Source organism: Giraffa tippelskirchi, chromosome 13 (assembly GCF_054371585.1).
Source record: "Giraffa tippelskirchi isolate mGirTip1 chromosome 13, T2T-mGirTip1v1.2.pri, whole genome shotgun sequence".
Lineage (NCBI taxonomy): Eukaryota > Metazoa > Chordata > Mammalia > Artiodactyla > Giraffidae > Giraffa > Giraffa tippelskirchi.
This window is the reverse complement of record NC_137287.1, coordinates 72,285,141-72,298,698: the sequence shown is the minus strand read 5'-3', so window position 1 is coordinate 72,298,698 and position 13,558 is coordinate 72,285,141. Positions and strand designations below refer to the sequence as shown.

General features: G+C 43.9%; 1 protein-coding gene across 5 annotated transcripts in view; it reads left to right on the top strand.

The window, feature by feature from the left end:
- Nucleotides 1-13,558, top strand: part of FRMD4A (FERM domain containing 4A) — an 845,860-nt gene that overhangs the window by 466,559 nt on the left and 365,743 nt on the right. For 2 of the 5 annotated variants that reach the window (XM_081553510.1, XM_081553512.1), the window contains exon 1: nucleotides 11,225-11,710. The exons of 2 other annotated variants lie outside the window; for them this stretch is intronic. In XM_081553510.1, coding sequence (XP_081409636.1) covers nucleotides 11,618-11,710 — 93 coding nt within the window. In that variant the 5' untranslated portion in view covers nucleotides 11,225-11,617. Of the gene's footprint in view, nucleotides 1-11,224; nucleotides 11,711-13,558 lie in introns of those variants that run through there. One more of the 5 variants, XM_081553511.1, reaches the window with a different exon arrangement.

Below are 13,558 nucleotides of genomic sequence, written 5' to 3'. Positions count from 1 at the left end.
TCTAACTATCTCAACAACAGCTGTTTCCATATTGACACTTCCTTTCCAGGATTACAAAGATCCACTGGGGGATTTCGTGGGAATGCAAGGCTTCTGCAAGATGAGATAAAAGGGACACATCAGGCATAGTGTTTCATAATTAGTTGTCACCACTCTGGGGCTCCTGTAGCTGCTGCAATGCTGCTAGGCTCACAAAAGGAAATAATACATGTGTGTATGCATGAGCATTCATACACGCAAACACAACCCAACACTGAGGTAAAGAGCTCAAAAGGTGAGATCAAGACTTCCCTGGCAACCGAGTGGTTAAGACTCCACACTTTCACTGCAGGGGGTGTGGGTTCAGTCCCTAGTGGGAAAACTGAGATCCCACATGCCATGCAGCATAGCCAAAAAAAAAAAAAGAGGTGAGATCAGTCAAAAGCATGAATGACCCTTCAGGACTGGCTCCAGAATTGATGGCAGCAACTTTGATGATGTATTTGTCTTTCTCCTTTTGTCTGTTTATCCTCATCTTGTTTCAAAAGATGTATGGTGCTTCTTTCTGAGGTGTAGCTTAAAAGCTACATTTTAAGCTATTTCAACAGCAGATTAAACAGCCATTTTCAACAGCCATTTCAACAGCAGATTCATGGATGAAGAGCCCGGGTAACATACACTGAAAGAAAAGACACCAGAGGAAATGAAGCAGGTCTCCTGAAACATTTACTCATTGAATTAAATAACCCCACTATCTGGACCCAAATCTGTCCATTCAGAAAGAAGTCTGGCAATCCGGCTCTCCTTCCACAGGCAGCATCTGCTGTCAGTGTTCCACGCACACCTTCTCAGGGCCATGAGTGCCCTTCTAATTACCACTCACTACCCCCAGGCCTTACCTGGCTCAAATTAACTTGAACATTGCTCCTTCTCTTGACAGTTTCTCATTTTTATCAAAATTATACCTGTGCATGGCAATTTTCATAGCATTTTAAAGTTGAAGAGTACTGGAAGATCTATAAACACAAACACCAGGCTCCATTTCCACTTCTTTTCATCTCTAAGTCCCTCTCCCCAGGGGTGCCCATGGACATTTTCTTTCAACTGTTGCTTCTGGTAGTTAATGCCAGATTTCTCGATTGTCTGTTCATACTGTGATTCCTTAATCACTCAATTTTTGGCATTTTATGCTGCAACCCTGAGAGATGAGGCTTAAAGTTTACTTCAGTTGTTATTCCACATCCCTACAGGCTCACACATCTCCTTTCCTATTTTCTCAAAGTATCTATATCACAGTTTAAATCAAAATTCACTTTTATTATGACTATCAAGGTATTGTTTACAGCTGACAACTATTGTATAGTATCATTACATATCCTGGATTTTCCAACTTTATGTTTTTCCAGGAATTAATAGTTGCCTTATTTAATTGTTTGCTCACTTAATATTCTATTATGCCCATCAAGTATTTTTCTCTAAGATCTTCAATAGAGCTGTGTCTCTCCTCTCAATTTGGCAAATTCATTATTTGCCACTCAACCTATTCTTTTTTCTTTTTTTGAGGCATCCTTCCTGGATGCCTCCATCCTCCTACACCAATTGAACTAGCTCTCTAAGTCTCCTGAATGATTGTCTTCTTGAGGCTTCCTTTTCTTCACCATTATTCTGGGAATCCCTTTGCACCTGTCCTGTGATTCATTCTCCTTTTCTTGGAACTCAGGTTCTCCTCTTTGTAGGTTTAACTTTCTTTTGCTGGAGATCGTCTTCCAGTAAGCTCCTGAGAAAAAGTGCATAAGAAGTAAATTTTTGTGTTCTTGAATGCCTGCCATCACACTTGATTAATAACTTGTCTAGTGGTTACGTGTCTGCTGTTGAAATCCAGACCTATATTTCTAAGCTTTACTTCCTTCTTCAGTTTCAGGTCAAAACATTCATGCACCAAAAATTCTGTACATCCAGAGCTACACATTATCATCTCTCCAAATCTCCCCCGTCTCCTGTGTACTTATCTGAACTTATAGGACCTTTCTTCCTCTAGCCCCTCAGTAGATAGGAACACTATTCTTCCTTCCAGCATTTATAACTTGCCAACATCATGTATTCAAACTTTCACCACCATTCTAGTTCTGGAGTTAATCATCACTCATTTGGACAATTGTGTTGACATTGTAGCCGCTCTCCTTGTCTCTACATACCTTGACTCTCCATTCTACCCTTCATCCTTTATCCCTCAAGTTACAAATATTCAGGAAGGTAGTATCATTCCTTTCAAAAATAACTTTTAATGACTCTTTCTTGCAAATCGAATAAGATCTAAAATATATTCTTCTATAGCATTCAAGTCAGAATATGGTCTCATTGTCATTTCTGACCACCTTGTTCTCACACATGTGATTCACAGTCTCATTCAAGTTTCGCAACAGTCTATTATCTATGTTCATGCTATAGGGGTTTAAAATTCAAATAGAATGGGATATGCAAGCAGACAGTAATAGAATCCCCTACTCATCCTCATTTAAATCTAAGGATTTGCCCACTGAAAGTATTTTTCCCATTTTGGCCATGATTTGATATTGAGAAAACATTTGGCATTTTGACTTACAGAAGCCCTCTGAGGTACACTCAAGATAAGCCACATTCCTAAAATGTGTCACCCAACTTCCTAATAGATTCAAATGTTTTCCTTCCTCTTCTAAGGCAAATACAGACCATGTGGCTTATTACAGAGACCCCTGGGTAAATGGGCACTTACCCTTGGGAGTGACACACTCCTGGGCACAGGAAAGAAAGCAAGCTGATGGCCCAAGAGAAAACCATCCCTCTTTGCAGCACCAAAGATATCACTTAAACCAAGATGAACCTTTCTCCTATTGAAGAAAATTGCATGTTAAACTTCTGCTTCTGGGAAAAGGAAGCATGGAAATTAGTAGCAGATTTAAGAGTGGGTCATTTACCAGCCAATGCTTAACTGAAATTTGACAACTAAAAAATAAATGAAAAGTCAACCTCCATTGACTGTTTGGAAGTATACTACATATATATTCAGCTAATCCTGGGTGGTCAATACCACAGATAAGGACATTATTTATCTGTCTATTCTAGGTGCAATTACACAGTTTAACCAGTACAAACAGCACTTCATAAATATAGCAAATCAATGCTAGTTATCAAAATCCATCCGCTACCGATAGCACATGAAAAAAGGCTTTGCAAAATGGCCTTGAAAGCCAATCTACATGACCAGTCCCATACAGGTCAGCTTATTGACTTCTTAATCACACAGGCATCCTGGCAACCTTATTGATTCCTCAGGACCTGGCTGTGACATCACTCCTAACAGCACATGCACTAAGCCATTATTGCCATGCAGAAGGGCCATCATCCCAGGCTGCAGCCATTGATTGCCTGACTTAGCCTCATGCTGGGAAGGGCAAGTGAAGCTCTGATGAAGGGGCAGGGGGCAAATCATACCCAGGTTCCATGTGAAGAACTTTCCTGTGGAGAAATAAGATACATCAGCTGCTTGCAATCCAGGAGCTCTGCTTGTTCCCTCTTTCCCTGGGTGACTAGTTGAAATAATCCTGCCAGCATGCTGATGAGTCCTTTATTTGGTGTCCATGAAGCAAGGGTTGCTAAGACAGAATATGGACTAATCCTCCACATAAGCCATTAATATCTTCTACTTGACATTCTCTTCCCCTTGATCACTATCATAAAGATTGAATGAGATTCTGGGATGCCTGGTTAGTAAGCAAGGTTTCCATCAGCAAAATGCTACATTTTTTTTCCCTGTCCTGGAAGACTGAGATCTTTTCTTTTGTGATGGGATGTGTGTCTTTGAATTGATGGAGATAGAGGGTCTTACTCTGGGCTAATTAATTCTCTACCCAAATGAAACATCCTCAAGAGGAAGTTCTCAAAATCTCTTTATCCCACCAAAAAAAGTGGGGCTTAGCTGGATGATCTTTAGGGAATCCAGATGGATGAAACGTGGCCATCATAGCAGGATATGTATGAAGAAGGAGAGAAGTAGATGGTGAGGCCCAGGCAGGCTGTTGTGGTGACAGGGGCAACAGGAAAACAGAGAGAGAGAGAGAGAGAGAGAGAGAGAGATTTACAAAAACCTTTCACAAACATGATTTCATTTCCTCCTGATGGGTACGTGTTCAGTAACCTTCCAGATGCCAGGTCAGGTATAAGGTCAGCATTCTTTCACTTCCCCAGAGACCCTCATCAAGGACAGGAACTGAGTTTTAGGGACAAAAGAAAACTCTTCCAATAAGCAAAAGGTTTCTTGTGTCCTCAATTCTTGGCACATCTAGGAGAGTGTAACAGTTCATGGACTGTGAGGCCACTTTCAGGGGACCCTGGACAGGTGACTCCACTTCTCCCTACCTTAGTTTCTTCATCCAGGGAAAACAAGAGTACCTATTTGATAAGGTGTTGTGATAATTAAGGGAATGACTGTATTTTTTTTAAAAAAATCCTTTAGAAGAGTTCCTGAAATAGACAACATTGGTTTAGAAGAGGGTAAGGTTAGTGTGGAGCTTGGTATGAAATACAAGTAGAGCACAGACAATGTCATTGTCACCTCAGAAGCAAATGGTAGATTCATCTTCGTCCACCAAACCTTTCCCAGCAAGGATGAGCTGAAGTCAAACTGAAGGTTATACTTCTTTTCTTTGCCTGGATGGTCATGGAAAAAAACTGTTCCATGAAGCCCAGGACAGAGCCCAACTAAATAAAAGCTTGAAACAGAAAGAGGGGAAAAGGGGTAGGGGGAAGAAGGAAAGGAAAAATTCATCTGCTTACTCAAGCTAGCTACCATTCTACCTACTACTTCTTCCAAATGGCATAGGAGGAGGGAAGGTCTGTCCAAAGTTGGGTAATGACTACCATGCCTAGCACCAGGGCAAACCTTAGTTCCAACCAAGAGAAACCAAAACTCCTGCACGGGGACCTGTAGGTAATGCCACAGGCCCTGGGCACATGAGGTCCAGGGACACCAGTGTTGCTCCACATCTTGGTTCTGTTCTTTGGGATATTGGGTTTCATGTTTGGCCTAAATTCCAGCCACTTTTCAAACAGAAAATTACGACTGTCAGCAGTATTTCTGTTTGCATAGCCTCAGTCACAGCTTACTCTAATATGATGTGACATGAATCACCCAAGTTAGCTGAGTTAGGAGCTGGTGGAAAAGGTGCTGGAATGTTGAAGAAAGACAGGGCTTCCCTCCCTCCTGCTGGAGGAATTTTCCAAATTGGTTAGGAATGTGTTGTCTTCTTGTGTTTGGGTCCATCTCAACTGATAGATTCTCTCATCCATTTTACGTTGACAGTCGTTAAAAACTCCACACTTCATTCAAGAGTCAGACCCCGATGATGCTGGATGTGGGGAAGGTAGGAGAGGTCAAGTCAAGACAGTCTCTCTTTGGGTCAGACGGGGGTTTAAACCTAGTCTTGTCCTTGCAGGACGCCTGTGCATTCCTGGGAGTCCCTGCCTACCTGCCCACCCCCAACCTTACCCACTGCTGGGGATTTCTCACTGCAGTTCCTGGGCACAAGCGATACCTCTTAACATTCTCGAACCCAATACCACTGTGTGGGGAAGGCGGACGGGAGGTGGTTCTCACATCAATGATTCTCTAACACCAGCCAGGTCCTAGTCTACCTGGAGACAGCCACCCCCAATTTCAGACACTAATTGCAAGTACAGGTTGTCATGACCAGATAGCTATAAATCAGACCTTCTTTGGGAGTTTGGTTCATTTGCTAGAGCAGCTTACAGAACTCAGAAACATTTTAGTTACTAGATGACCAATTGATTATTAAAGGATACAAGTTAGGAACAGTCAGATGGAAGAGAAGAATGGGACAAACTATGAGTGCACCCATCTCCCGCACAACTCCAACCGGAAGCTCTCCACACCCCAGACTATTGGGATTTTATGGAGGCTTCATTACATAGTCAGGATTAATTACATCATCAGCCCTTGGTGATTAATTCAACCTCCAGCCCCTCCCCTCTCCCCAGAAGTCAGGGAGTAGGGCTGAAATTTTCCAGCCCTCCAGCCACAGGGTGGGTTCCTCAGGTGACCAGCCCCATTCTTAGGTGTCCTAGGGACTTTTCAAACTTCACCTTATGAACATAACAAAAGTACCTCTATCACTCTCACCAGTTAGAAAATTCCAAGAGTGTTAAGAGTTTTGTGCCAGGAAAGGAGACTAAGACCAAATGTATGTACTTTTTTATTTTTTAATAATTGTATTTGTTTATTTATGGCTGTGCTGGGTCTTCACTACTCCATGGGCTTTTCTCTAGTTGCGGCGAGAGGGGGCCACTCTATCGCAGTGTGCAAGCTTCTCATTGAGGTGGCTTCTCTTGTGGAACAGGGGCTTGAGGGCATCTTCAGAAGCTACAGCTCCCAGGCTCTAGAGCGCAGACTCAGTGATTGTGATACTCGTTGCTTCATGGCACGTGGGATTTTCCTTGATCAGGGATTGAACCCGTGTCTCCTGTGTTGGCAGGCAGATTCTTTACCACTGAGCCCTCAAAGGGAAGCCCTCAAAGGCATATTTTTTATTATAGATCACAATACCTAACTCTCTCCCAGGTGGTCACATAAAATCCCTCTCTTTGCCCCCAGCCTCCATCTGCCTTCCTTCACACAACACGCTGAGTGCCTGGGATGAACCAAGATGGTGGGATGGGAGTGACCTCCTTCCTTTTGCTTCCAGTGGCTGTTCCAGGCGATCCCCTTTCCCAGTCACCTTCCCTGGGGGCACCTTACAGCCAGTCCCTTCCCCAGGCCTGAGGTGAGGGACCAGTGGCTCCTCCTTCTCTCTCGTCCTCCTGCCCAGACAGCCTGAAGGGAAGGTCAACTGAGGGCTTCAGAACCTCCCTCGCAAACCCTTGAGGGGGTTTGGAAGAAGGTGGCTCCTGCTGCCTTGAAACCACAGATAAAACTTAGCAAGAGTCCTTTTGCATCCCACTCAACTGACAAGAAATAATGGCTTGAGATGGACATTGAGAGAAGCATCTCAACTGTCCACTTTCTGTTGTCCTGTTTCCCCAGTATAAGTCATAGTCCACCTTTCTCCAGAGAAAGGATGCAAGTGGCCAAAAAGGCCAGGGCTGATATTTCTCAGATGGACTCTGTCCTTCTTTCTGGAAAGGTACTTCAGCTCACCTTTCTGACACTTCTCAGCTCACCACCTTCTGCCCCTGACCCCAGGCACACAGTGACCTCAGGCTGCCCTCTGACCCCTCCCCTCCCCCACGGCATGCCCTCAGTCACCTTCTTCAGATACCTCTCTGTCCTATGAGCCCTTCTCTTTGTGTTCTGCCAAATGAACAAAATCATGCTGTGTGAATGAAGTGACTGAGTGCCAGTAAGTTACAGTCGGTGGTGAGACTGGCATCCACATACACCTGCCAAGGGCCAAAAAGGACTGGCCTCACAAATGGTAACTGCAGGCCCTGGGCCAGGAGCAGGGATAAGCACTTGGTTCTAGTGTGTCAGGCTCACTCTGGACAGGAGGGTACAAAGATCAGTCCCCATTCTGTGCCCAGTGTTCTCCCAGGAAATCACTCATGGCACCCTCCCATGGCTGCCACGCAGGCGCCCTCATGGTCAGTGCCCTGACGTGGAAGTCAGCATCGCACCCAGGCACACACATCACCCCAGGCAACCTTCCCTCCTGCCTCCCACTAGCTGTGCTGTTAGGAAATGCTTTCCCCCCAACAGGCCATCATTCCCTGACCCCCTTCTCTCCCCTCCTGCTATCCCTGACCATGAACTCCCATTTGATTGGATGCATCTTACTTCTTTGGTGTGTCAAGACCATTGATTTTCCTGAAATATTGCTCGATTGATTCCTATGCATTTTCATTCCAGAGTTTGAATGTGAATACTTCTCACTGACATGGGAAGGAAATATTCAGAATGAACAACTAAAAAGCTCCACCAGCCTAGAGTGTGTGCTGTGCTCCCAGAGGCATCAGAAGCAGCAGCTTCAGGGACTCTAGAATGGAGGTCTGTCATCTCCACACCATCTCCCAGCAGGGCTCACTGATACCCTGATGGGGCAAGATCCTCCTGGTCTGTCCCCTGCCCATTAGGCTGCTGCTGGAGGAACAGGGAACCCTATCGTCCACCACCCTGGCAAAAACATGCTCTAAGTAATACAGCCCCTTGATGGTATCAGCAGGGGATTGGTTCCTGAACTAATCCCAGTATCTGTGAATGCCACATTCACAAGTGCCACCAACTGTGGGTCAAAACCTGTCTCCATGTTGGTTGAATCTACTGATAATGAGGAGTGGGTAGCCAGCTGTACCCCATTTCAAAGGCTTAGCTCCAAGGGACATCAAAGCAGTGATTCCAGAGACACTAGCACTGCTCAATCTAACACCATTTCCTGTATTGACATTCTCCCTTTTTCAAAGACAGTGGTCTTCCCATTCCTCTGCTGGGCACTGTGGGTACATCCCTTCTTTAGATTTCCAAAGTGCTATAATCGGATATAGTCCTCTGCAGTAGGTGAGAGTACAAGGGACCAAGTCAGGCCCTGAAATTAGCCAAATTGACTTTGGTTTTCATCTTAGCTCTGACAGTTCTAGCTGTGCTATCTTGTTTAACTTATTAACCCTCTCTGGGCCCTAATTTCATCAATTGTAAAACATGGATGTTTGTGTATGCTCAGTCATATCTGACTCTTTTCAACGTCATAGACTGTAGCCCGCCAGGCTCCTCTGTCCATGGGACTTCCCAGGTAAGAATACTGGAATGGGTTGCCATTTCCTTCTCCAGGGGATCTTCCCGACGGACCCAGGGATCAAATCCAAGTCCCTTGCATTTCTTGTATCGGCAGGTGGAGTCTTTATCACTGAGATAATGAAACTTAATTCTGCCATGGAGACAGGTCATTGGTAAGCTTCTAGCATGTTGCCTGGCAATGGCCGAGCATTCGCTAAATATCAGTTACCCTCACCTCTCTAAAGTGGTCATATCTGCTAAGATATGGGTTATATCCACTCCCAAGAAACATGTTTGTATTGTAACAGTGTAACAATAGTCTTCTGAAAACAAGTACATTAGATTCAATAATTAATTAAAACATGTAAATCTCAAACACCTAGAGGAAGACCATCAGAAAGATTATTTTGAACAAGCTGAACTTTAAGAGCCTTCAAACCTCTCTGAGGAGGTGTCCTCCTACTCTGTGGGGACTGGGGAGGATTCTCTATTAGCTACGAGGAGGCGCCGGTGCTGATATGAGAAATGATCCTGCCCCACACCCTACCCCTTGGGGAGGGGGGTAGAATGTGTGGGGCTCAAATGTGTGGGAGTCTGACCAAGGGTTATTTTTTTTTGTTTCCATTAACATTCTCTTCTATATGTATTTTAACTTTAATCATAGGCATATGTTTTTGTTTTATTTGCACTTAGTTCATCAAAGTGTCTCTTACGATCTGAACTATGCCGCAAAGACTTGAGCTCTTCAGCGAAACCTTCATTAATACCCCTGGGAAACAGGAAGTTGCATTTAGTCAAATATAAATAAATCCAGCTCCCAGGGGCTTTGCCCTGGCCTGGGTCAGTAAGAGACGGTGACTTCTCTGTTGATCTGATCCATGGCCCCCCTCTCAAGCTGCACTTGCAAACAGAAATCCCAGGGCTCTGGTCAGATCAGGGTTTTGAAAATGTGCCTCTCCTTTGTTCAAAACTGTTGTGGAATCAACAAGGAAAGAGAGATTTGATTTGGCCAAGTTACTTAGTAGCATTCCAGATGCATTTCCACCAGGCAGTGCAGAAAGGAAATGAGAAAGAGGAAGAAGAGTTAGCCTAAACCACCTCGCCAAAGACTGTGCAGGTCATGCTGGAGAACTTTCCATCTCCCCCCACCCTGTCTCCCCCAACGCTCCTTCCCTCTCACCCTCTCACTAACTCTCCAGCTACACATATGGAACCCATTACGAACAAAGCCCGACTGTTGTATATTTGGAATTTCCCACATCAACTTGATGCTTTCTTTAGCTGCCTCTTAATGTGTGTCTGAGTTGGGTGACCAGACCCACGTCTCCATTCCCTCCACCCCCACCCCCAGAAGCACCCCCCTTCTAAGAGTCTTTTTCCGGATTCATTTTCAAGCAGTGTAAAATTCCACTTTTTTCCCCTCTGCACCCCACCCCCACTTCCCATCAGATTCTTAAAATAAACAGACTTTCTTTTTCATCGTTTTCAATAAATGGGTCTGTAGAGAATAAATAAAAGCTGGTTCCCAAAACATAAGAGTGATATTAGGCAAACACCCAAAAGCACGGGATTTTTACAAAGGAAATGGCATCCCTTTCATAAAACCCCACAACAGAGAGAGCAGCAGAGGCAAAAATAAGTTAAAAATAAAAAAAACCTAAAATACCTCCAATCCTGGAAGCCCCTTACTTGTTTTTCCTGTTGAGTAATTTTCTCTGCTATCAAAATAAGCAGGTTTAGGGAGGAGTAGAGATGAGGGCAGTCTCACAAGTGAACAATATGTCAGAAACAAGATATTACAGGACACTTAAATTTTTAGAACATGTGTACCCTCAGTCTGAGAAGCTTGTCTGATGTAGAATTACACCATCTGATTAGAGAAGAATATACAAATGTGATGGGTGAATCTGAGCGTAGACAGTCCTTTTCAGAGCCTTGTAAAATCCAACATAATTTCTTCATGTTTATTGGCACACATAAAAATCAATGCTCTGTAACACAAACATTTAAATGAGGAGATGCCAAATGGGAGTCTGTCTGGTGTATTTGATTTGATTCATCTGAACCATGTGATACAAACATTTTCTCCTTTCTTCCCTCAGACTTCCTCTTTGTGGATGCCATTCACATATATAATTAACTGTATGCCTACATTTGTTTTCTATCTGTTGGAAAGCAGGAAGAAAAAAACACGCACGTCTGACGCTCAGGGTCATACGTATAATTTATGACTACAAAGAGGGACTCCCCCTCAAGTCCCCACTGTGTTATGTCACTGCCCTTCAAATATTTTCCCTGTGTCCAGAAGAGAGTGAAATTAGAATGGAGAATTGCACATTAATCTCTGCACCAGATGGTGATATTTCAAATAGTCTTTTTAAGGTGAGCATGTGACCCACTGTACGGCCGAGGGGCTTTGGAGTCACGTGACCGAGTGAATAATACGTCTGATAGGGTTTCCATTAGACAACTGACCTGGTTACCGTCTGGAGCCGCGGGAAGCAAAGTTGACATTTCAGGATCACTCCTCCCAGAAGCGTCACTCACTGGCCCACTCCTGGGACATGCAGTCTCACCGAGGGACTGACAGGCAGGGGCAGACAGGAGGGAGCGGGGCTGAGCTGCGGACGGCGTGCTGAAGTTGCAGAACTTGGGCTCTTTTTTTTTCTTCCCCATCCCCCACCTCCAGACACACCACATCTTGACTCATACGGTCGAAAGAAAAAAAAAACAAACCTCTTTCAGTTATTTGATATTTGGGAAACCTCCAGGAGACCATAACTTAGTTTTGAGGACGCCTCCATCTCTCCCTTTGCTGGGAACAGATACACACACACTCACTCACACTCACGCAGACACACTCACCCACGGCTCTACACCATGGTGGTTCAAGCTGCAGTGGCTCCAAATAGATCCCAGAGACTTCTACTGAAAATTCCGTATGGATCTCTGAGAAGACGCAGTGTGGAGAGGGTAAGCAACGTGGCGGGCTGTTTGCTTTTCACCCGAGAAATTGCTCCAAAGAAAAGGAGAGGCTTCTTTTCATTGTACATAGCATCCCTTCTGGAAGTCATGTTTTCCTAAAAAAACCTCAAATTCCTGGGACTGGAGAATCTATAGTATATGCAATTTTATTCTTAACAGATAATGATGAGAAATTTGAAGCAAATTCTGGTCGGCTGTGCATGGAAGTGGGAGCTGTTAGAGATGAAAGATAAAAGATTGGGGTAGGGATTTCCTCCTCTGGAAAGAGGATGGAAGATGCGGGTGCTTGCTGAGAAGAGCTTTGGGCTGTAAAACCTGTTTTCCTCTCTGGTGAAACAGATCCATTAGTGCAGCGGGGCTGCAAATTCCCTGTCCTTTTCTGGGTGACAGTGTCTTCAAAGGAGGTGATAAAGACTGAAGGAGCTGTGATGCTTTGAGGGTTTAAATGATGCACCTGGTTGATTACAGTCCCCTCTGTTGTTTTGTTGTTGTTTCAAATACCTTGCTATCATTCCATTTTGGTTTTTTTTTCAGCATTATGGATAGTGGCTCTGTTAATTTTCTGAAAACAGGCTTATTTTACAGTAGCGCCTCGCAGAGAAGATGCTGTAAAACAATAATAGGGATCTGTCCTTCTCTGGAGTTACTATCACAGTTTGGGGGAATGACTGTAGTTAATGCAAATCTGGTCATTCTTGGGATGTGGGGGGCTCAAGCATGTGGGGCCAGTGCCTGTATCCACACATGGGGGGTATGGTTTGTGGGTCTCAGAAACACCCAAAATCTATTTGCATCGTGGCAGGCCCCTCCGTGAGCTGTGGATGTCTGCTTAGACGTTTTAAGTTGAGGTGTAATCTTAAATCAATAAGGCAAAGAGCATCACAAACTGCTCTCCTGACAGATCAGCGAACCTGCTGCATCTTATAAAGGGGAGCAGCGTCTAATTCAAGTAACTTTTTCTGGTTTGTATACTGACTACTCAGTAATTTTTAAATTTAAGGAAAACATGATTCAAGTTTTAAAAGTAGGAGGGGCGATCTAGACTTCCAGAGGGGGTTGATTTCCTGACTTTCTATGAGTTACATTTTTTTCTGCCATTTGAGTAACAATGAAAAAACTTCACTTCCTTTTCTGACTGTGTGTAGGTCTCTCTTCTGAGACATATTTCTTGGGCTGCATATGAGGGTCATCAGCTTAAATGTATTCATTGTCTAATGTGTGCTCCCTTTTATACCAAGAGCTTTAGATTATAGGACCAAATGTTATAGCAAAATTTACAAATTAACTGTTATGTTTACAAATGTAACTTATCTTGAACGTGATTTTGGGTTCTGGTGAAAATTTTTCAACCTCTATGATAATTAAGTTTATATAATATGTTCTGTTCATGAAAATTCATATGCAAATGTGAGCTGCCCACACTAGAGTTGTACCACGTGACAAAACTAAGGAGAGAATTATCCTGCACATATACACAAAAAATCCACAGTAACTTATTTAACCATAAGAATCTCCAGATGGAGGTGTAATAAATCACGTATGTTTCATAAGTCCAGATGTATACAGGCACCGTTTCTGTTATTTGTGTAAGAAAAGCTGACAATATATGAACATGGTGTCACATATGAAACCTGTCTATTGCATGTGCTGGTGTATACTGACATTCCAGACACAGACCTATGTCCTGCCTTTGGACACACCAGTGTCACCAGGGTCTCAGGAGTTTGATCCGAAAGCTTCTGAGCCCTTAAGAGAAGCATGTCTATCATCGGAGCATCAAATGTCCTACTAATCTCCATGGCCAGCTGTGAAGTGGAGGGGTCTGAGACCCCAACA